The sequence below is a fragment of the Rhinatrema bivittatum genome, chromosome 15, assembly GCF_901001135.1.
Source record: "Rhinatrema bivittatum chromosome 15, aRhiBiv1.1, whole genome shotgun sequence".
Lineage (NCBI taxonomy): Eukaryota > Metazoa > Chordata > Amphibia > Gymnophiona > Rhinatrematidae > Rhinatrema > Rhinatrema bivittatum.
In genome coordinates, this window is record NC_042629.1 from 79,854,801 (window position 1) to 79,879,024 (window position 24,224).

Consider the following 24,224-nt stretch of genomic DNA (forward strand, 5'->3'; position numbering starts at 1 on the left):
ATGTTAGGTTCCATATTAGGAGCTACCACCCAAGAAAGATCTTGGCGTCATAGTGGATAACACATTGAAATAGTCAGCTCAGTGTGCTGCGGCAGTCAAGAAAGCAAACAGAAGAATGTTGGGAATTATTAGGGAATGGTGAATAAAACAGAAAATGTCATAATGCCTCTGTATCGCTCCATGGCGAGACCGCACCTTGAGTACTATGTACAATTCTGGTCGCCGCATCTCAAAAGAGATATAGTTGCAATGGAGAAGGTTCAGAGAAGGGCAACCAAAATAAGGGGAATGGAACAGCTCCCCTATGAGGAAAGACTAAAGAGGTTAGGACTTTTCAGCTTGGAGAAGAGACGGCTGAAGGGGAATATGATAGAGGTGTTTAAAATCATGAGAGGTCTAGAACGGGTAAATGTGAATCGGTTGTTTACTCTTTCGGATAATAGGACTGGGGGCACTCCATGAAGTTAGCAAGAGCACATTTAAAACTAATCAGAGAAAGTTCTTTTTCACTCAATGCATAATTAAACTCTGGAATTTTTTGGTTAGTGCAGTTAGTGTAGCTGGGTTTAAAAAAAGGTTTGGATAAATTATTGGAGGAGAAAATAGTCATTGTTATCACTAGCATCAGTAGCATGGAATAGACTTAATTTTTGTCTACTTGCCAGGTACTTATAGCCTGGATTGGCCACTGTTCAGGATGCTGGGCTTGATGGATCCTTGGTCTGACCCAGTATGACATTTTCTTATGTTAAGTGGTCTGTCTTGTGCACCAGTTCTGAACATTTCAGATACTACTAAAAGCCTACTGATGTTTAAGTGGCGTGAGAGGTGGTACTCTTCCTTGCCTTGCGCCTGTCTAGGGTCGGTAAAGAAATGGTCTGGTTCAAGTGAAACTCCAAGACTACCTTTGACAAGAAGGAAGGAATGGTGTGAAGCTATAACGTTCCTGGAGTCAATCGGAGGAACGGCTCCCGATATGACAGCGCCTGTAGTTCAGAGATACGACGAGCTGAGCATATCGCCATCAAGAATACAGTCTTCAGCGTTAAGAGGCCGAGAGACAGACAGTGCAGCGGCCGAAAGGAAGGCCCTTCTAAAAAGTCCAATACTAGATTGAGGTTCCATAGGGGACCAGCCACTTTAAGGGTGAAGTGTTTAATCCCTTTTAGGAAATGGGCCAAGTCTGGATGTGTTGACAGGCAGGCTCCGTTCACCTCACCTCAAACAGGAGAACCGCCACCTGGACCTTCAAGTAGAGAGACAACCTTTTGCTCAGGCCATCCTGTAAAAATTCCAGACTCATGGGGATCTTGGTTGTCTGTGGGGACACCCCGCATTCCTCATACCAGGCTTTAAATATTCTCCAGATCTGCACGTATGCCAAGGATGCCGAGAGGTTCCACGTGTGGAGCAAAGTGGCAGTTACTGCCACCAAATATTCATGCTTCGTCAGGCGAGTCCGCTCGAGGGACCATAAGATAAACCAAGTTGGGTCCTTGTAAGGATCGGACCTTGTTAGAGAAGTTTCCTGTGCGGAGGGAGGCATGGGGGGTTCTCTAAAAGAAGCCTCTGCATTTCTGCATACCACAGGTGTCTGGGCCAATCTGGGGCCACCAGAAGGACTAATCCCCTGTGACGTTCGATCTTGCAAATGAACTTGCCCAGCAGAGGTCATGGAGGGAAGGCGTACAGTAAGTCCTCCTCTGGCCAGGTCTGGACAAGGGCGTCAATCCCTTGGGAGCAGTGATCTCTTCTGCGACTAAAGAATAGGGGGACCTTCGCATTGTGAGACGTGGCCAGTAGGTCGATGGAAGGGAGGCCCCAGCGATCTACCAGGAGCTGGAAGGCCCTGGTCGACAATGCCCATTCTCCTGGATCCAGATTCTCCCTGCTGAGAAGTCTGCTCTGACGTTGTCTTTTCCTGCGATGCAGGAGGCCGAGATACCTTGTAGATTTAACTCCACCCATTCCATAAGGGGGTCTATTTCCAGAGACACTTGGTGGCGTTTGGTTCCTCCCTGGCAGTTGATGTATTCTACCGTAGTTGCGATGTCCGACATCACGCGGACTGCCTGGTCCTGGAGTTTGTGGCTGAATTGCGGACACGCTAATCTGACAGCTTGGGCTTCTAGGCGGTTTATGTTCCAGCGCGCCTGGGTTGTCCATTCCCGACAGTGAGCTCCCAACCCTTGCTTAGGTGAACTTCCTGTTGCCACCACTGGAACTGAGAACATACATCGGTAGGTGGAGGCAAATTCAGTAGCCTTGAGACAGTCTGTTCCAATGTGACAGCAAGGAGTGTTGGAGTGGCCACATGTGTGCCCTCACCTTCCAGGGTTGACGCCATCAGGCTGAGGACCTGCAGATAGCTCGACACCCTGGGGCGCATAGTGTTCATCAACCGACGCACTTGGTACATCAGCTTCCTTATCCTCAAGGGAAGGAGGAAGACTTTGTCCTGCTTGGTGTCGAACCAGAGTCCCAGGTACTCCAAGTACTGGGAAGGCTTGAGGCTGCTCTTGTCCATGTTCACGACCTAACCAAGTTCATTCTGGTAACCTGGAGGTTCTCTTCCAACAACTTTGCCCGGATCAGCCAGTCTAAGTAAGGGTGCACCAGGATCCCTTTCTTCCTCAGTGCCGCCACCATGCCACTATAATTTTGGAGAATATTGTGGGGGTGGTTGAGAGGCTGAAGGGCAATGCCCAGAACTGATAATGGTGACCCAGTACCGCAAAGTGTAAGAAGCGCTGGTGGTCTTGACGGATTGGAATATGAAGCTAAGCCTCTGAGAGGTCCAGGGAGGTTAAGGACTCTCCCAGCTGGGCTTGATGGACCCTTGGTCTGACCCAGCATGGCAATTTCTTATGTTCTTAGTTTCCATGCAGAAGTTAATTATCTGCAGATGATGATTGATGATCTGGAGGTTCAGGATAAGGCAAAACTTTCCCTCCTTCTTGGGTACAATGAAATAGATGGAATTGCGCCCTGTATTTTCCTGGGGTGTAGGTACTGGAGTTATAGCCCTCAAAGTGAGGAGCCTTATCAACGTACATTCCACTGACAATTTCTTGTGCTAGGAGTGGCAAGGTGACATCATGAAAATGTCCTGAGGGATGCTGCGAAATTCCAGAGCGTATCCTTCTCATATGATGTCCAGTACCCATTTGTCAGATGTGATCTCGACCCACAGCTGATAGAAGAGGGGTAGTCAGCCCCCTATCTCCTCGTCCCATGGATGGGTCAATCAAACATCATTGGGAAGTTTGGGTCGAACCTGAGCCCAAACCAGTTCATCAGCTCTGAAAGTACTGTGACCTTCCTGAGCTTCGAGATGTCTGAAATGACGAATTTCTGTAGGGCCAAAAGCGCTGGGAGCCTTTGGCTCAACCCCTCATGGGCGAGGGGCGCTGCAACCTCTTTTTCTTCTGGTAGCCGTGGCACTGGGGATTCACCCCAGTTACTGGCCAACCTTTCCAATTTGCTTCCGAATAGGAGGGATACCTTTGTGAGGTTTGCCTTAGAGGTCATGTCCGCTGACCAATTTCGCAGCCATAGCTGTTTTCTGGCCGCCACCATTGAGGCTACTACTCTGGCTGAGATACACACTAGGTCAGAGCTTGCATCCGCTAGGAATGCCGCAGCGAGCTCCATCGCCTCTCTGGAATGAGCCCCTGAGCTATCTACCTCTCTCGAGAGACGCAGACAAGAGTGAGGCACAGGTGAACAACAGGAAGCGATCTGCAATATCATTGCTGTCGTGTCAAAGGCTTAAGGATGGACTCCAACCGCCTATCGTGCAAATCCTTCAAGACCATTCCTCCCTCTACTGGGATAGTTGTTCACTTCGAAATGGCATAGAGCAGGGCATCCACTTTCAGGAAACATGGGCATGCTCTGGCTGCTGGGTACAGGGCCTCCAATGCACGACCTCCTTTAAAGCTGGCTTCCAGGGCATCCCACTCCAGGTCAATCAACTCCTGGATGGTTTCCAGCATCGGGAAATAGCAAGACGCTTTCTGTAGAGATAATGGGATGGGATTCTTCTTTGGTTCCATCATAGGGTCTCTGCCGGGTCTGGGAAAACAGGGCCAGCAATTCAGCTCTGTGGAAAAAACGTAGTATGGTCTGGTATGGCTCCAGGCCTGGAGGGATTTCCCTGTGGCACATTTAAGACTAATTGGAGAAAATTCTCTCACTCAACGCACAAATAAGCTCTGGAATTTGTTGCTAAAGGATGTGGTTAGTGCAGTTAGTGTAGCTGGGTTTAAAAAAGGTTTGGATAAGTTCTTGGAGGAGAAATCCATTAACTGCTATTAATCAAACTGACTTAGGGAATGGGCTCTGCTATTACTGGTATCGGTAGCATGGGATTTTTAGTGTTTGGGTACTTGCCAGGTTCTTGTAGCCTGGTTCGGCCTCTGTTAGAAACAGGATACTGGGCTTGATGGACCCTTGGGTCTGACCAAGCATGCCAATTTCTTATGAGTCCACATCCCCATCGATGTCCGTGGTATCTGGGTCCCAGTAAGAGATAACCTTGGTGAGGCGAGGTGTGTCCTGAGGCATGCTGACAGGATTGAGGAAACGAGGCCCTCCCAGCTGGGGCTGAGACCGGGCAGAGGCAACACTTGACTGTGCCTGATCAAAGGCTTGAATGCCCTGAAAGAATTCCAACCAAGAAAAGGTCACTGGGTCCCTACCTAGCCCAGGGGGAACTGGGGTAGGGGCTGCTGAACTGCCCTCTCCCAGGGAGGACACAGCCCTGGGATTGCTTAGATTCAAGGTGCTACCAGATAAGGTCATGGCTGACCCGTCCTCCGATTGGGAGGTTCCAGACTAGCAGAAGCTCTGAGTGCGCTGCCCTCCCTAGGTTTCCTCACAGTGCTGACACAGGATAGATTCACGGTCAGACTGTGCAGCCCTAATATGGCAGGCAGCACAAAGGGAGTGGCACTTGTGCTTCTGAGCTGCCGGAGCCATATTTACTGCCACTTTTGCATTCAGCTGGTTAGCGCCTGAGCTCAAGCGAGCACGATTTGGTTGTCTGTGAATGTCTGTGCACAGTTATGCACACAGAAGTGCACGCACCTCCGGGCCCGTTAGGCGCACAGGAATGCGTGTACCTCCAGGCACATTTGGCGCAAAGGAGCGCGTGCTATGTGCGCAGACTTATGCGCCTTAGGTGCACAATGGGGCCGGTCCGCACCGTGCGTACTGACAGAAGGTTGGGGAAAAATGGTGCCTACCATGTGGAGTGCCCACTGAGCCTGAAGCGGGCTCAGACGTGGAAGTACCCATCCCCCAGTTGTTTATCCTTGTTAATATGTAACTTCTAAAACTAACCAGATGTCCAAAACTAATACCGGTATATAAAAAATGTTTAAATAAATAAAATCACTAGATAAGTTATTTCTATAGCCAGAAGCAACTTATCAGAAAGCCAGCAGCAAATTTTTATAATTTTCTCCTGTCAAGAAAAAAAAACCTCCTGCTCAAGTCTACTACATTCAAGACGATGGAACTTCAAGATTCCCACCAAAAACAAACAGCTTGCTGAACTTGTCTGCAGCAGAATATAAGTTCTTCCAGCAGCACACAAGCCAGGAGCAAGTTGGTAGCTTGGTAGCTACTTGACAAACATTTTGCTTTCTTTAGTCTGTTATTCAGACAGCCAATGTGATAAAACAGCAGCAGGGAAGCGCAACCAACTGATTGTTGGCCCAATGGTTGATACCTGAGACAGCAAAGCTGGCAGGCAAAAGTGATGTGGTAAGCTCTGGTCACAGCACTGCTAGCAGCAGCAAGGGAAGTCCAACAGAGAAAGGAGACAAGCACAGATAATCCCAATTCAAGTGTAAAGTCTAGTGCACTCCTTGAGCCTGAAGATAAAAATAGATAAGCAGCTGAAAGTTCTGCTCCCTGACTCGCCTCTAGGCCACTGAAAGGGGAATACAAAATGTACACTGCTGAACCTTGCAACAGTCCGCAGCCATCTGAGGAGTTACGGAGTTGAAGGCAGGCAAACCAAATGATACTTGATACCATCTCCTGGGATTTTTAAGGTTCCAGCATTAATTTCACCATTTTTGAAGAAAACATTTTCTGTCAAGATTGCTGGGGATAAGAAAACAGAACCCGGCAGGGTCACAAAGACCGTGAATAATTGCAGGGTCACAAAATGGAAATCTGCTGCGCTGGCTCTGTAACAGTGTTATCCTCATTCCTCCTCCCTCCCCCTGTAGTCCCTGTTAATACCAGCCCATCTTTTCTTAGGTCACTGCATGCCAGAACTTGCTTTTTAATAATCCTCAACAAAGGAACATAGAAGATGACAGCAGATAGGGAATATTGTCTACAAGAAAATTGGTTCTTACCTGATAATTTTTGTTCTTGTAGTACCAGAACTCCTGTGGGTTTATTCATCCCTGCCAGCAGATGGAGACAGAGAAAACCCTCGCTGACACTGCTTGAAAACCCTGGTGCCACCTGCAGTAGCTCAGTATTGATCTGTACCCAAGCTGAAAACACACTATGTGCAATAAACTGACATAAAAAACCGTGTCAAACAACTTTGAAAAAAACCTGTAAATTCATAACAAAACAGAAGTTTCCTGAAAAGAATATGGCTGAGCGGACAACTCTCCCCTCTAACCTGGGCGGGCTCTGGACTGATCCGCTGGTACTACAGGAACAAAAATTATCAGGTAAGAACCAATTTTCTTTTCCCTGTACGTACCTGGATCAGTCCAGACTCCTGGGATGTACCAAAGCTTCCTAGAGAGGGTGGGACCTGGAGAGTCCCACTCGCAAGACACCTTCACCAAAAGACCTGGAATCCAAAAATCCCAAATCCAAACAGTAATGCCTTGCAAAGGTATGCAGCGACTTCCAAGTCGCCGCTCTGCAAATCTCCTGTGGAGATACCAACTGAGCCTCTGCCTATGAAGCGGCCTGCGCCCACGTTGAGTGAGCTCGCAAACCGGCAGAAACCTGGCGGCCCTTAAGAATATACGCGGACCCAATAGCCTCCTTAAGCCACCTGGCAATCGTTGCTTTGGAGGCCTTGGTACCCTTCTTTGGACCGCTCCATAACACAAAAAGATGATCAAACCTCTTAAACTCATTAGTAACCTTGAGATAGCGAAGCAAGGTTCTATGGACATCTAACAGTTTAAGTTCCCTAGCATGCTGCGTAGAAGAATCCAAGTCTGCAAATGCCGGAAGCTCGATAGTCTGATAAACATGAAAGGCCGAGACCACCTCTGGGACAAAAGAGGGAACCGTTCGTAATGTAATACCTGAATCAGATATTTGAAGAAACAGATCTCTACAAAATAAAGCTTGTAATTCTGAAATTCTCCTGGCGGAACAAATGGCCACCAGGAACACCACCTTGAGAGTCAAATCCTTAAGGGTTGCCCTCCGAATTGGTTCAAATGGAGCGTCACACAATGCCCCAGAACCAGATTAAGGTTCCAAGGAGGACATACTTTCCGCACCGGAGGATGCAAATTCTTAACGCCCCAAAGAAACCTTTGGACTTCCGGATGAGACAAGGAATACCCCTCAAGCTTGCCTTGTAAGCAGGCTAAAGCCGCCACCTGCACTTTAAGGGAATTAAATGCAAGACCTTTAGATAACCCATCCTGTAAAAAGGACAAGACTTGAGAAATTGATGCCTGAGCCACCAGAATCCCTCGGTCAGTACACCAAGCTTCAAACACTTTCCAAACTCGAACATATGAGAGGGAAGTAGATTGCCACCTAGCTTGCAAAAGCGTGGTGATTACCGATTCTGGATAACCTTTCCACCTCAAGCAACACCTCAAAAGCCAAGCTGCTAGACAAAAGCGATCGGCCTGGTCGGAAAATATGGGCCCTTGACGAAGACGTTCCGGGAGATGATTCAGACGCAACGGACCGTCCACTGCTAGATTGACTAGATCTGCGAACCACGGTCGACGGGCCCATTCCAGAGCCACTAATATCACCACCCCGGGGTGTCTCTCTATTCTGCGTAATACTTTGCCCACCAGAGGCCAATGCGGAAACACATACAGCAAGACTTCCGGAGGCCAAGGCACTACTAGAGTATCGACTCCCTCGGCCCCATTCTCTTTCCTGCGACTGAAGAACTGAGGAGCTTTTGCACTGAGCCGAGTGGCCATCAAATCGACGTGGGGATGGCCCCACCTTCTCTGCATGAGCTGCATCGCGGACTCCGCCAACTCCCACTTGCCTGGATCTAAGCTTTGACGACTGAGGAAATCGGCTTGAACGTTGTCGACCCTCGGGATACGACAAGCCACAAGGTGAACCAGGTACCGTTCTGCCCAGTGAAACAACTCCTGTGCTTCCATGGCCACCCCCTGGCTCTTGGTCCCGCCCTGCTGATTGATGTAAGCAACCATTGTCAGACAGAACCCTTACTGAACGACCCTGAACGAGGGGAAGAAAGGTGTGAAGGGCCAGCCGTACCGCTCTGGTCTCCAACCGATTGATTGGCCATGAGGCCTCTACCGGCGATCAAGTGCCCTGGGCCGACTGTCACTCACAGACCACACCCCAACCAGAGAGACTGGCATCGGTAGTGAGAACCACCCTCTCTGGAACCTCTAGGCTGACTCCACGCTGTAGATTGGAAGACTGTAGCCACCACGACAGGCTGTTCTGTGCCGATGTATCCAGCAAAACTGGTAAATGAAAGGCCTGTGACAGGGGATTCCATTGGTCCAACAGGGCCCTATGAAGTGGCCGCATATGCGAGAAGGCCCACGGTACCAATTCCAGGGTTGAAGCCATCAACCCCAGAACCGGTAGAAAATCCCAGGCTCGTCGTATCTTCAATGCCAACAGGCAAACTTGTGACTGTAGTTTGAGTAACCTCTCCTGAGTGAGAAACACCCTGCCTTGGCTCGTGTTGAAGCGAGCTCAGATATTCTAGCTCTTGGGTCGGCTCCAAATGACACTTTGCCCGGTTGACCACCCAGCCGAGAGACTCCAACAGGTGAACAACCTTCTGAACTGAGAGAACAGCAGCCTTCCAACGATTTCTCCCGAATTAACCAATCGTCGAGATAAGGGTGTACCAACACCCCTCTGTGTCGGAGAGCCGCCGCCACCACCACCATCACCTTAGTAAACATGCGAGGAGCCGTCGCTAGGCCGAAAGGCAAAGCCTGGAATTGGAAATGTTGACGCAGTACCGCGAAGTGTAGAAACTGCTGATGCTCTGCACGGATTGGGATATGCAAGTATGCTTCCGTCAGATCCAGGAAGGCCAAAAACTCCCGAGAGCGGACCACCGCAATGACAGACCATAGCGTTTCCATTCGAAACCGTGGAATCAGTAAGGACCTGTTGACTGATTTGAGATCCAAAATGGGTCAAAACATTCCCTCCTTTTTCGGGACCACGAAATAGATGGAATAGCGACCCTTCCCCGTTCTCGAGATGGTACTGAGACCACTGCCCCCAAACCTCGCAACCTGCGCAAAGTCTCCTGAACCACTTGACACTTTCCTGAGAACCTGCAAGGGGAGACTAAGAAGAGGTCTCGAACGAGTTGTGCAAACTCTAAGGCGTAGCCGTCTCTTATCACGGAGAGGACCCACCGATCCTGCGTGATTTTGGCCCACTCCCTGTAAAAATCTGCCAGCCGGCCCCCTATATAGGGAACGGTGGAGTGGACTGGCCTCGTTTCATTGGGGGGCTTTGTTGCCGCTGCTCCCCCCGAGGGACATAAGAACATAAGAAAATGCCATACTGGGTCAGACCAAGGGTCCATCAAGCCCAGCATCCTGTTTCCAACAGTGGCCAATCCAGGTCATAAGAACCTGGCAAGTACCCAAAAACTAAGTCTATTCCATGTAACCATTGCTAATGGCAGTGGCTATTCTCTAAGGGAGCTCGGAAAGGTCATCGCCCACCGCAAAAGGACTGACCCCAATTTGTTCCCCGCGGTTGCTGAAAAGTCCTTTGAGACTGCATCCCTACTGGATCTCTGGAAGGGCGAGACAGTCCGACGTCCCTGAAGCGGGACCTGGACTGAAAAGCCTAGCGATTCCTTGGCCTGTCCTCTGGCAGCTTGTGAACCTTTGTCTCACTGAGTTGCTTGATGAGATGTTCCAGTTGCTCCCCAAACAAGAGACGACCCTTGAAAGGCAAAGAACTTAACCAGGCCTTGGAATAAACATCCGCTGACCAGTGACGGAGCCAAAGTAAACGTCTGGCCACTACCGAACTCATAACCCGGGACAGTGAACGCACCAAGTCATACAGCACATCTGCTACATACGCGATCGACGCCTCCATGCGATCTTCCTCGGACGTGTCGAGACCAGGAGGAGCAACCTGAAAATCCTGCACCCACCTTAGACATGCCCTCTGCATAAAACCGGAGCACATAGCAGCTCGGAGCCCCAAGGCAGCACTCTCAAAAACCCTTTTAAGGTGAAGCTCTAATTTCCGATCCTGCACATCCTTGAGGGCCGCTGACCCCTCCACCGGAATCGTAGTCTTTTTTGTAACCACGGAAACTGTGGCATCTACCTGTGGCAGCGCAAACAGCTCCAAGGTCTGTTCTGGCAACGGATAGAGTTCGGCCATAGCCCTACCTACCCTCAAACCGAAGTAGGGGGGAATCCCACTCATGCTCAATCAACTGCCAACTATGATATGGAAATGCGGAAGGAGGAGCCCGAAGTCTGTCCAGAATGGGATCTGCCCCATCCACTTCTGGAGCTTCCTGCGGAGGCTTTAAACCCAGCTCCTGAAGGACTTGCGGAAGCAAAAATGTCAACTCCTCCCTCCAGAATAACCGTAGAATTTTGGGATCACCCCCTTCTGCCACCGATGGCTGATCTGGGTCCGGAGAAAACAGATCGTGCCCTACGGAACCCGGTGCTGCCCCTGCCGGAGGGATCGGACTCTAAAGCTGCAGTTGCCCCACCCGGAGCTAAGCCCTTTCGACCCTGGTTCGGAACCCACAGGCCACAGACCCGGGGCCCTGAGGAGGGAGAGGAAAATTGGACTCCCTAAACCCTCCTGCAGCGCCAGATAAGCTTGGTGCATCAGGAGAAAAGGGACAAAATGGGGACCGGGTCTGCCCCTGGGGTAAAGGACCTGGCCCCCCCCCCCCCCCCCCGGATAACCCCTGTGCATCGGGGGGGGGGGGGGGGGGGGACGGGACCAGGATGAACCAGAAACAGCCGCAGTGGGAGATCCCCTTCCCCCTCCGAAAATGGCGGCGCAAAAAATAGTCGCCACTCCCGCGTCGGGGGAGCAGGCAGCACCAGGGACCTCAGGAGGCTGTAAATATGGCCTACCGCAGCTGCCATGCGCTTGCACAGGCGACTGCGTTTTGAGCCCCCCCCCCGGGAGAAGGGAGGGCCCTTCCCCTCCAGAAACGCAGCCCGAACACAGTGCCGCGCTGGAACTGCTCCACACGCGCAGCATTCCAAACCGCGAACCCTGCCTACGGAAAGTAAAAACAAACAGCTGACACTAAAAATAAAAAATCGGCGCAACCCGCGGGGGGGGGGGGGGGGGGGGGGGGGGGGAATCGCCCCAGAGCCTTACCCTTCAGCCGACTTCCGTCTGAGAAAAAATTATTTTTTTTTTTTTACTTTAAACAATTGAAAAAAAGAAACAGAAACAGCGAGATTCCCTCCTAAGCTGAAAGGAGCTGTCCAGCGCTAATCAGCTTGTTTTTAAGAAGGAGGGAATCCCCTGCAAGAAAAGTAGAAGGGCTGTAAGCGGCACGGCCGGCCTCGTGAGGGGAGGGATCTGGACCACCAGATGTACACCCCACGGTACCAAATCGGACCTTAAATGGTCCCCTCTCAACCAAACAAGACAGGTTCCTTTAAAAGGAACCCGGTCCCTGGGAGGAAGCTCCCTCAAAAAGAGAAAAAAATCTAAAGCAAGGGTAAAGAAAAAAGGAACTGCAGGTTTACGCACCCGCCATCTGCGGAGACAGAGAAATACTGAGCTACTGCAGGTGGCACCCAGTGTCAGCGAGGCTGTTCTCTGTCTCCATCTGCTGGCAGGGAGGAATAAACCCAGGAGTCTGCACTGATCCGGGTACATACAGGGAACCTGTCTCTCCATTTTAAAAAAAAAGCACTAGTTTTGAATCTGGAATCATTCATATGTGATAGACACTACAGTGAAGAAACACAGCCCATAAAGGAATAAAGCCCACGATATTGACATTAGCAGCATATTCTACCTGACTGAGCTAGCCTGCCGTAGACTCTTCTGCACAGCACATGCACAAAGGTGCCTATGTAACTGCAGACACTCTCCCTAATGTTACCTGCAGGCAGAGGTTTCTGGGCATTGGGCTTGATGAAAAGCTTTGGGATGAAGGGAGTATTGGAGTTGTCAATCTTCTCTCGGAACTTGAGCTGAGGCCTTACAATGTTCTTGGCATGAAGCAAACGAAATGTTTCTGACTTTGTCCTTCTATTCGATTCTCCACCCTGTATGAAATAACCCCACAAGTTTTAAACATTACATTCCAGTCAATTCTTGCAAAATATCTAGAAAGGTGAAATTACTTTCTACCTAATAATTTCCTTTCCTTGAATACAGTCAGACCAGCGCACATGAACGGGTTATGCACGCCAATCAGCAGATGGAGACAGATCAACAGGCTCACTGATGTCACCCTTTATACATAAAGAGCCACAGAAGGGGGTGGAGCGACCGACCAGCAGCCACACTATAAACCTAATACATACAACACTTACACCTTTTGCAGCACACCTGTTGTATTAATTAGGTTTATGCTGTGGTTGCTCATCGTTTGATTACCTGGACTTGTATGATTTCTATGGTCAATTTGTTTGTCTTTAGCCTTATTTCATATGGACCACTTACACCTTTTGTAACAAACCCTTTATATATATATCCAATGCGACACCAGCCTGCCAGCACTCCTGTAACAATCTCAATACAATCAACCATATTACCGACTTTTAGTTTGTTTGGGGTTTTGTTTTTTTTTTACCAGTGGACTTCCAGAAAAACAAGGATGGAAAAATAAAGGAAGAATTTCCAAACAGTAAATAAGAAATAAAATTCACCTACAGCAAAGCGCAGATATTCATTATGTTTCTCAACTTTATCTGCCTACAAAATTAATCTCTGCAAGGCAAAGAACGCATGAATACACTGAAGATGCCAGCAAAATAGGGAGGGTCGTGGATTGAAAGGTCTGGAATCTGGCCTAGACCTTGGACTTGAACTTCGACTGCGAGATGATTAACTGCAAAAAAGGGCTTTTGCTCTATCCTCCAAGAGCCTCAGGACTTTCAAGTCGTCCCATGGCTTTGCCATCTTTTCCAGCTCTTCTCTGCCCTGAATGGAATTTATTGGAAGATGCAGAATATAAGGATTTTAAATAAATAAGATCCAACACTTAAAGGGCTGCTTAGTCAAATTAGTCTTGGCGATCAAATCCACTTACAGTTACACATCCAGAGAAGCCGCTGTGCCACTATTAAATACACCATTCCTATGGCCGAGGCATGCACCAAATAGTAGCTGATATCTGCCAGATATGACACTCCAGCTTCTAATAGCAAGGAATCCTCTCCCAACTCTTCCTGGGAATCCTGCACCAGACACAATTCAGAAGGAGCGCGACAAAGGGGCCTGCCCCTTTGTCTCGCCCCTTCGGAGAGCCCCGAGCCATACCCGCGGAATAACCTAATCTTCAACAAAGGTAACAGCCAGCAAAGGTACGGAGTTAACTGATTCAGCCGTATGAAATAAAAGTCCCACTCTACCAACCTCATCCATCCCAGTATCTTCAGCGTCGAAACAGATAACTTCAACAAGACTCTCTCCCCGTCTGAACGCCAGTCGTACAACCTCTCCACCTCCGCACCCGAACCTCGAGCCATCCACCCTTCTCACCTGCAGCCTTTCCAGCAAGCTTCCAGCAGTCATCCAACCTCTCCAGCAAGCTTCCAGCAGTCATCCAGCCTCTTCAGCAAGCTTCCAGCAGTCATCCAGCCTCTTCAGCAAGCTTCCAGCAGTCATCCAGCCTCTTCAGCAAGCTACCAGCAGTCATCCAGCCTCTTCAGCAAGCTTCCAGCAGTCATCCAGCCTCTCCAGCAATCTTCCAGCAGTCATCCAGCCTCTCCAGCAAGCTTCATCCAGCCTCTCCAGCAAGCTTCCAGCAGTCATCCAGCCTCTTCAGCAAGCTTCATCCAGCCTCTCCAGCAAGCTTCCAGCAGTCATCCAACCTCTCCAGCAAGCTTCCAGCAGTCATCCAACCTCTCCAGCAAGCTTCCAGCAGTCATCCAACCTCTCCAGCAAGCTTCCAGCAGTCATCCGGCCTCTCCAGCAAGCTTCCAGCAGTCATCCGGCCTCTCCAGCAAGCTTCCAGCAGTCATCCGGCCTCTCCAGCAAGCTTCCAGCAGTCATCCGGCCTCTCCAGCAAGCTTCCAGCAGTCATCCGGCCTCTCCAGCAAGCTTCCAGCAGTCATCCGGCCTCTTCAGCAAGCTTCCAGCAGTCATCCAGCCTCTCCAGCAAGCTACCAGCAATCATCCAGACTCTCCAGCAAGCTACCAGCAGTCATCCAGCCTCTCCAGCAAGCTTCCAGCAATCATCCAGACTCTCCAGCAAGCTACCAGCAGTCATCCAGCCTCTCCAGTAAGCTTCCAGCAGTCATCCAGCTTCTCCAGCAAGCTTCCAACATTCATCCAGCCTCACATGCAAGCCACAAACACTCATCCTTTCGCACCTAAAAGCTCCCAGCATCCATCCAACATCACCGGTAAGCTTCCAGAATCCATCCAGCCACACCTGCAAGCCTCAAGCACTCATACATGACCCCCTGCAAACCTCTAGCATTCATCAAACCTGCACATACAAGCCTCCAACTTTCTCTTAGCCCTTCTTTCTTAATCCTTCTAATCTCGCAACATAGTCCTTACAAATGGCCCCATTTCTCACAATTCCAATTCTCCAACACAATACACCACCTAAAAGAATTTCTTTCCGACATGCCCAACACCACAACCTAAAATCCCTCTCTTCAATTTTAATCACTCCTTCCACGCAACTTCTAGGCCTCACCCTTTTCTCTTTAAGCCTCTTCAATGCTCAATCCCTAACGAAAAAGTCTGTAATCCTAAATGACTACCTCATCGACGTGAAACCGGAGATATGTGCAATCACTGAAACTATAGCTAACAAGCTATGCCCTCTTATTACAAAAAAACCACACACTATTGTTCAAATTGTAAAGTTTGTTATAATTGCACCCCTGTTTCTTGTGAACCAGCATGATGGGACTTCTGTCTTGAATGTTGGTATATAAAAAAAACTTAAAAAATAAAATAAATCTCACAACTATACAGCAACGTTTAAGCACAGATCCCATCTTTTGGCCTTGTGCATCCTTAAATGCCTCCTCACAGGAAAATTGGTTCTTACCTGCTAATTTTCGTTCCTGTAGTACCACAGATCAGTCCAGACTCTTGGGTTTTGTCTCCCCTCCAGCAGATGGAGACAGAGAAAGTTTTACTAATACTGCTACTTAACCACGTGCCACCTGCAGTTCCTCATATTAGTCTGAATCCAAGCCAAAAGAAAACCCAAACAACCAAAAAATCTATCCAAAACTTCAAAAACTCTCTTCAACTAATTAACGTTATTTATAAACAAACAATCCTGTATTTCAAATTATACAGTCAGACTGAGCAGACTCCCTCTCTACCAAACGGGTGGGTTCTGGACTGATCTGTGGTACTACAGGAACGAAAATTAGCGGGTAACCAATTTTCCTTTCCCTGTATGTACCCAGATCAGTCTTGACTCCTGGGATGTATCAAAGCTCCCTACTCAGGGGTGAGGCCTGGACAGTCCCGCTCACAGAACACTTTTGCCAAAAGATGGGACACCCGTGCCCCCCACATCTAGTACATAGTGCCTTGCAAAGGTATGCAACGACTTCCACATCACTGCTCTGCAAATCTCTTGCAGAAAACCTAATTGAGCCTCCACCCATGAGGCCACCTGAGAACGCACAGAATGAACACACAAGCCCTCAGGAACCGGACGACCCTTAGAAATGTAAGTGGATCCAATAGCTTCCTTAAGCCATCGTGCAATAGTAGTCTTAGATGCCTTCAAACCTTGTTTTGGCCCTCTCCACAGAACAAAAAGATGATGTGACCATCTGAAATCATTAGTCACCTTGAGATATCTCAACAATGCTCTCCTCCTATCTAACAACTTGAGCTCCCTCTGAGGAGTGGAGGCGACCACCTCAAGAAAAGCAGAAAGCTCCCCTGTGATTTACACAAAACATGGACACCACCTTAGGTAAAAGGAAGGTACTGTCAGCAACAATACCCCCCGAGCCTGAAATCTAAGGAATGGATCAGGGCAAAATAAGGTCTGCAAATCAGAAATTCGAGCCGAACTTATAGCCACCAGAAAAACCACTTTAAGAGTCAAGTCCTTAAGGGTAGCTCTTCTAAGTGGTTCAAAAGGAGCCTCACACAACCCTGATTAAGACTCCCAGATGGATATTGGGGGATAAGATAGAGGTCTTTAAGATCATGAGAGGTCTTGAACGAGTAGATGTGACTTGGTTATTTACACTTTCAGATAATAGAAGGACCAGGGGGCATTCCATGAAGTTAGCAAGTAGCACATTTAAGACTAATCGGAGAAAATTCTTTTTCACTCAACGCACAATAAAGCTCTGGAATTTGTTGCCAGAGGATGTGGTTAGTGCAGTTAGTGTACCTGGGTTCAAAAAAGGTTGGGATAAGTTCTTGGAGGAGAAGTCCATTAACAGCTATTAATCAAGTTTACTTAGGGAATAGCAACTGCTATTAATTGCATCAGTAGCATGGGATCTTCTTAGTGTTTGGGTAATTGCCAGGTTCTTGGGGCCTGGTTTGGCCTCTGTTGGAAACAGGATGCTGGGCTTGATGGACCCTTCGTCTGACCCAGCATGGCAATTTCTTATGTTCTTATGACATACTTTCTGCACTGGTGACGTAAATTCTTCGTCCCCCAAAGGAACCTGACCACATCTGGATGAGCTGATAAAGTAGAGCTCTCCATTTTGCCCCGAAGACAACCCAGAGCTGCCATCTGGACCTTAAAGCGAGCTCAGAGACAACCCTTTGTCCAAACCTTCTTGCAGAAAAGACAAAATATGTGTCAAACACTAAAGATTTGAGAGGTAGAGCCATCTTACAGCAACACCAGGACTCAAAAACTTACCACACCCGCACGTCCCAAAGATTTGTAGAAGTTCTCCTTGCTTGTAACAACATAGAAATGACCGACGCAGGATAACCCTTATGTCTTAGGCGCCGCCTCTCAAAAGCCAAAAGCCATGCTGCTAGACAAAAGCGAATGGCCTGGTCTGAAGGGCTGATGTGCACGGAGCAGGAGAGAGACCTTGGGGTGAAAGTGTCTATCGATCTGAACTCAGCGAAACAATGTGACAAGGCGATAGCTAAAGCCAGAAGAATGCTGGGCTTTAGAATATCGAGTAAGAAAAGGGAAGTGATTATCCCCTTGTACAGGTCCTTGGTGAGGCCTCACTAGAGTAGTGCGCTCAGTTCTGGAGACTGTATCTCCAAAGAGACAGAGACAGGATGGAGGCGGTCCAGAGAAGGGCGACCAAAAAGGTGGATGGTCTTCATCGAATGACTTATGAGGAGAGATTGAAGAATCTAAATATGTACACCCTGGAGGAAAGGAGGAACAGAGGTGATATGATACAGACTTTCAGATACTTGAAAGGTTTTAATGATCCAAAGATAACGACAAACCTTTTCAGTTGGAAAAAAATCAGCAGAACCAGGTGTCACGATTTAAAATTCCAGGGAGGAAGACTCAGAACCAATGTCAGGAAGTATTTCTTCACGGAGAGGATCAGTCCAGACCGTGGGATGTCCCAAAGCTTCCCTACAAAGGGTGGGACCCAGATAGTCCCGCTCGAAGAACCTGCCGACCAAAGGAACCAAAGACTGGAGCCTGAACATCGAGGCGGTTGTGACGAGCAAAAGTATGAAGGGATTTCCATGTAGCCGTCCTACAAATTTCCTGCGGCGACACAGATTGAGACTCCACCCAAGAGGTCGCTTGAGAACGCAAAGAATGAGCTTTTAGGCCTTCAGGAACTGCTCGGCCCTTGCAAATGTAAGCAGAGGAAATCACATCCTTCAACCAGCGAGTGATCGTAGCTTTAGAAGCTTGCTTCCCCCTGTTGGGTCCACTCCACAGGACAAAAAGATGATCAGAGACGCGAAAATCACTGGTGACCTCAAGATAACGCAATAAGACTCGCTTATGTTCTAGATGACGAAGATCACCACCACCAGAGGCTGCGATATCCTCTGGAGAAAAAGCGGGAAGTTCATCGGACTGGTTAATATGAAAAGACGAAACAACCTTAGGTAAGAAAGAAGGTACGGTCTTGAGAGAGACGCCAGAGTCCGAAAAACGCAAGAAAGGGTCTCTACAAGATAGAGCTTGAAGCTCGGACACGCTCCTGGCTGAACAGATAGCAACCAGGAAAACAGTCTTGAGAGTCAAGTCTTTGAGAGTGGCACGACGAAGAGGTTCGAACGGAGCCGTACAAAGAGCTCAAAGAACCAAATTTAAACTCCACGAAGGACAAATAGACCGGACAGGCGGCTTTAGATGCTTAGCGCCTCTGAGAAAACGAACAACATCCGGATGAGAGGCTACCGGCCGACCTTCAATGGAACCCAGGAGGAAACCAAGTGCCGAGACCTGAACACGCAGGGAGCTGACCGAAAGACCCTTGGAGAAACCTCGCTAAAGAAAAGAGTATCATCACAACAGAAGGGGAACGAGCGGAAATGCCCAAAACCTCGCAGACGTTTTCAAAAACCTTCCAGACCCGGACATAGGTAAGCGAAGTTGACTGCTTACGAGCCCTAAGGAGGGTAGCAATGACCTCTTCCTTATATTCTCTGCGTCTCAAACGTCTCCGTTCAAAAGTCATGCCGCTAGACAAAAGCGATCCACCTGGTTGAAAAATATGGGACCCTGATGCAGGAGATGGGGCAGATGACCGAGACGAAGAGGGCCATCCGCTGTGAGATTCACTAGGTCCGCGATCCATGGCTGTTGGGGTCATTCAGGGGCCACGAGAATGACTGGTCCGCGATGGAGCTCTATTCTCCGAAGAATCTTCCCCACTAACGGCCACGGTGGGAACACGTAAAGAAGAACATCGGAGGGCCAGGGAAGATCCAGCGCATCCACTCCCTCTGAGCTGAAGAACCGGGGAGCCTTGGCGTTGGCTAGCATCGCCATGAGGTCTAGGTGAGGGGGACCCCACCTGCGCACGATTAGATCCATCGCTACGTCTGACAACTCCCACTCGCAGGCGGTGCATAGGGTGAAATGGGAAAGTACGCGGTAACGCCCTGAGTCCCGCCAAGACCGGGTCCGCATTTGGTGTCATTGCAGCTGCCACAGAGTCATCTGGTGGGGCATCAATTCCCAACTCTTGGAGAACGAAGGGAATAAGGGGCTCCAATTCTTCCCGCTGAAATAAGCGCAGGACACAAGAGTCGTCGCCCTCCAGCGGGGGGGGCTTGGGTCGTAGTATCAATATCCCCTAAATCAAGCAGGTCAGAGGGAGGCAGGGTCTGCTGGGGGAGGGGGAACACCTGGAACCACCCGAACCGGACCCTGCGGGTCCGGAACCATATCAGGAGACCGCACAGGGGGGAGGGAAACCACTGAGGGGGGTCTACCTCCCTTTGTAAACTTGCTAAATAAGACTCATGTAATAAAAGCACAAAATCTGATGAAAAACAGGTCCGTGCTGATTTTTTTGTGGAGGGGGGGTCCGAGCCCCCCCCCCGAGAGCGATCCGGGCTCAAATCGGGGGGGGGGGGGGGAATTCGGATCCCCAGCCCCTGGAGAAGCAGGAAGTGTTTAATCTGAAACACCCAAAATGGCCGCCGCTGACGCGCGTTCCCGGGACAGAAACGGCTTTGAAATTCGTCGGGGAGCCCTTCCCAGAGGTCTAAAAGGTGGCAGTTCAATAGAGGAGCCCTCACCCCCTGAAATGCACCTTGAACATACCCCTTCGTGGGAGAGTCGGGAGGCCGACTTTCCACAGGCTAAACAGCAAGATGGCCGCGGCATAGAGCAGGGAAGCAGCCGCTAAGGTAATTAATAACAGCTGAGCAGGGAGATTGAACCCCGCTCTCTCCTCACAAAATACACTGCTGCCTTTTATTTATTTGATTAAATAAAGTATATAAAATATATATTCTGTGAAAGTGAGTTTTCTTTTTTTTTTGTAAATAAATAATTCACAGAAGCAGGGGCATGAAAGTCATCCCTGAAGGCTCAACCGAGGCACGTGCATCTCGGGGCACGGCAGCAGTAAACGTGGGGAGAGGGACTGGCACCACCAGTATCACCCACACTAGGTCACCGGGAAGGGAACCTAGGCTGACAGAAATCAAGGGGCAAAGCCCCCCTAGGAACCCCAAGAGCGAGGGAGACAAAACTGTCTGCCCTGACACAGTTAGTCAAAGAAAACTGACAAAATTTTTTTTTTTTAATTATAATAATTAAGAAGTAAACTAAAAATGTACTTGCGTGAGCTTGCCCCAGAGAAAGAAGACAGACAGACTACCAAGGGCAAGCTAAACAGGGAACCAAAGGGTGAGCTGTTCCAGCTGCTGGAGACAGACAAATACTGAGGGTTCCTGGGTGGGTTCCGTCCTTATATGGGCAGCCTCAGAACGCTGGTCTGTCTCCACCTGCTGGAGACAGACAAATACTGAGGGTTCCTGGGTGGGTTCCGTCCTTATATGGGCAGCCTCAGAACGCTGGTCTGTCTCCACCTGCTGGAACGGGGCTTAACCCACGGTCTGGACTGACCCCTAGTCTTTGGACAACCTCCTCTTCCACAGAAAACATTACGTTCTTGTACCTTACGAAAGCCAGCAGATATATGGATATTTCTCTCATACCCAGACAGACACAAAGAGAAAAAGTCTATGAGGAGCTGTGGGGGCCTATTAGAGGAACTTGTTCTTATGAACTCTTGACTAGTATGAAAGAATTAGGACCTTTCGGTTCCAGCTGGACACAATGGTCTTTGGAGGCTGTAGCCCTGCTGGTAGGATTGGCTGTTGATTCCTGTTCACACCTGATGCCTCATCCAATAAAATGCTCTGAAATGAAGAGAACAGATTAAATATTTTGCAAGGAAAGTATGACGATGAAACATATCATTTATTCAGTATGTCCTTGAAAGCTTGTAGGAGACAGGATGATGGAACTCAATTTTTCCTAGGGCTGACAGCATATGGAGATCCTCCTGCCTAGTAATTTTCTCTTTTGCAGAGAAACAAATCCAGAGGCAGCATAATGTAGCCTCTGCAGCTAGAAGAGATCTACCCCAGTGCTTCCAGTTTCTCACTTTATTTATTTTTAACTTTTATATACTGACATTCCTGTATAAAATACAAATCACACCGGTTTACAATAAAACATAACTTCACCTGTGACCGTTACATAGAACAATCAACAAATTATACTAAAAAGCATACATTACCTTTGTCAGAAATGTAAAACAATTATAAAGAAGAAATTGTTAAGGGATAAAAGATAACAAGGGGAATATTTAAAACTAGGGGATGCACGAAGGGGTGCACAAAGGGGAATGCCCCTTTGTCGCGCCCCTTCGGCACGTGACACACGGCGCGGCACCTGCTGGCTTGGCGCTTTTAACGGATCAGTTCCGTGAGCGATGATGTTGGGGGAGGGGCGGGTCCCTCAGACTTTTTATTCTTTTCAAATTTATTCATCATCTCTTTCCAGGTATCTAAAACATACCCCATACAAATCTTGATATTTGGTGTTTAGTGGTTCTGCCGGAGACAGAAACCAATCATCTGAAGTTTCCCATGAGTCAGCCTTCATGACAGAGGATGATAAGAGAGAGCAGTCTGCAGTTTAGAGGACATAACCAGTTGGAACAGAATAACTCTCCTCTGGAAGAGGGCAGTTTCTGGGGCTGACCGCGCAGGACATCTCACTTACCACTCTTTCCAGAATGACATCATTGGAATCAACCAGCAAATCAAACTTATCCTCCAGCTCCGTGGCTTTGCTGCAATCCTTGATGTGGCTGCGACAGCCATGGTACTGCATGATTCTGCTCATACTGTTAAGAAACGAGGCAGGTACTCAAAGCAAAGAAAAAAAAAATCACCTCATCCAGCAGCAGGAGAGAGAGCAAGGCTGCCAAGGGACAGCTCCCCACCTCATCCAGCAGCAGGAGAGAGAGCAAGGCTGCCAAGGGACAGCTCCCCACCTCATCCAGCACCAGGAGAGAGCGCAAGGCTGCCAAGGGACAGCTCCCCACCTCATCCAGCACCAGGAGAGAGCGCAAGGCTGCCAAGGGACAGCTCTCCACCTCATCCAGCACCAGGAGAGAGCGCAAGGCTGCCAAGGGACAGCTCCCCACCTCATCCAGCACCAGGAGAGAGCGCAAGGCTGCCAAGGGACAGCTCTCCACCTCATCCAGCACCAGGAGAGAGCGCAAGGCTGCCAAGGGACAGCTCTCCACCTCATCCAGCACCAGGAGAGAGCGCAAGGCTGCCAAGGGACAGCTCTCCACCTCATCCAGCACCAGGAGAGAGCGCAAGGCTGCCAAGGGACAGCTCTCCACCTCATCCAGCACCAGGAGAGAGAGCAAGGCTGCCAAGGGACAGCTCCCCACCTCATCCAGCAGCAGGAGAGAGAGCAAGGCTGCCAAGGGACAGCTCTCCACCTCATCCAGCACCAGGAGAGAGCGCAAGGCTGCCAAGGGACAGCTCCCCACCTCATCCAGCACCAGGAGAGAGAGCAAGGCTGCCAAGGGACAGCTCCCCACCTCATCCAGCACCAGGAGAGAGCGCAAGGCTGCCAAGGGACAGCTCCCTTCCAATCATTAACTCATTGTGCACCCTAAGTACATAGTTACTATGTTACTTAGGGTGGTTTTGTGCACGCGTTAATAATTGGAAGGGATGCTGTCCTGCCATTTTTCATGTCACAGACTAGCAGAAATTGTCATCTTTATGCTCTAAACAAGAGATATTGAATTTCCAGGTTCAACTCAAGCTGCTCAATAGTTAAATTCCTCCATGCACAATTCACATTCTGCCAATACCCCATTCGTCTTGGGCTGTGAGAGGCCAGTTAAAATTGCTGTGTCCCTACCTGTGTAGTAGGCGCTCACCCTGCATTTCACAGAATGCCCGAAATCCAGGAAAACTACGGTAGAAATCATATTCGTCGCCACACTGAGGGAGTCCACTGGACGCTTTCGTAGCAGCAACCACCATTCCAAGAGAATGCTGACAAAAACATTCAAAAAGTACAATAAGATTTCTATTCAGGGAACACTGTTTCATTTTGTGTTGTATTTTTATTAGTACAGTATGTATAATCAAGCACAATCGTCAAGCTAAAGCAGTATCTGGTAGATCTCAAAAACTGGATAGTGACTAGGCCCTGTTTCAAAATTTGTTCTCCCAAAACTAATATTTCTGAACAGAATGTTAAATTTCAGTAGCAAAGTGAACATTCTTGGAGGGGATATTAGATATAAATTTAACAATGTGTTCTCATTTTTCTGCCATTACTAAGGCTTCTTATATTCAACTGCAACTCATTTGATGATTACAAACCACTAAGATGACCTGGCTACCATAATGCAAACTCTGATAATACACGCTTACATTATTGCAATTTACTGTTTGTTGGTTTGTATAACAAACGACTAAATCACCTGCAATTAATGGAAATCTGGCAGCTTGGTAAATGCTAGGACTGAAATAGGTTACCACAAATATCTATTCCCCACCCTTCAAATGTGTTATTTTATATTATTTTTGTATTTTTGATTTTTTTTATTTATATATTCTCGTCCAAAGAAATTTTGAAAGTAGGATAAGGAAGATTTCATACGAAATAGGAACATGTCACTCCAATGTTATGAATTCTTCACTTACTACTAATATATTGCAGAATTTAATTTGAAATTCTCTCTAGTCCATAAACCTATTTTTTATTTATTTATTTATTTAGAGTCTTATATACCGAGGTATAGCAGGCTGCCTTCACTCCGGTTTACATTTTTTTTTTTTTTTTTTAAATTTGCAAATTTCCATTGATACATTTATCT

The 24,224-nt window shown here is 48.5% G+C and overlaps 1 protein-coding gene across 1 annotated transcript in view; it reads right to left on the reverse strand.

Annotated features, from left to right (window-relative positions):
* EXOSC10 (exosome component 10) overlaps positions 1 to 24,224 on the reverse strand; it is a 154,729-nt gene that overhangs the window by 118,147 nt on the left and 12,358 nt on the right. Inside the window, exons 2-5 of the mRNA XM_029579128.1 lie at positions 23,258 to 23,394; positions 22,094 to 22,217; positions 21,118 to 21,222; positions 12,323 to 12,488 (exon numbers count right to left, since the gene is read on the reverse strand). Of these exons, the coding sequence (XP_029434988.1) occupies positions 12,323 to 12,488; positions 21,118 to 21,222; positions 22,094 to 22,217; positions 23,258 to 23,394 (532 nt within the window). The remainder of the gene's footprint in view (positions 1 to 12,322; positions 12,489 to 21,117; positions 21,223 to 22,093; positions 22,218 to 23,257; positions 23,395 to 24,224) is intronic.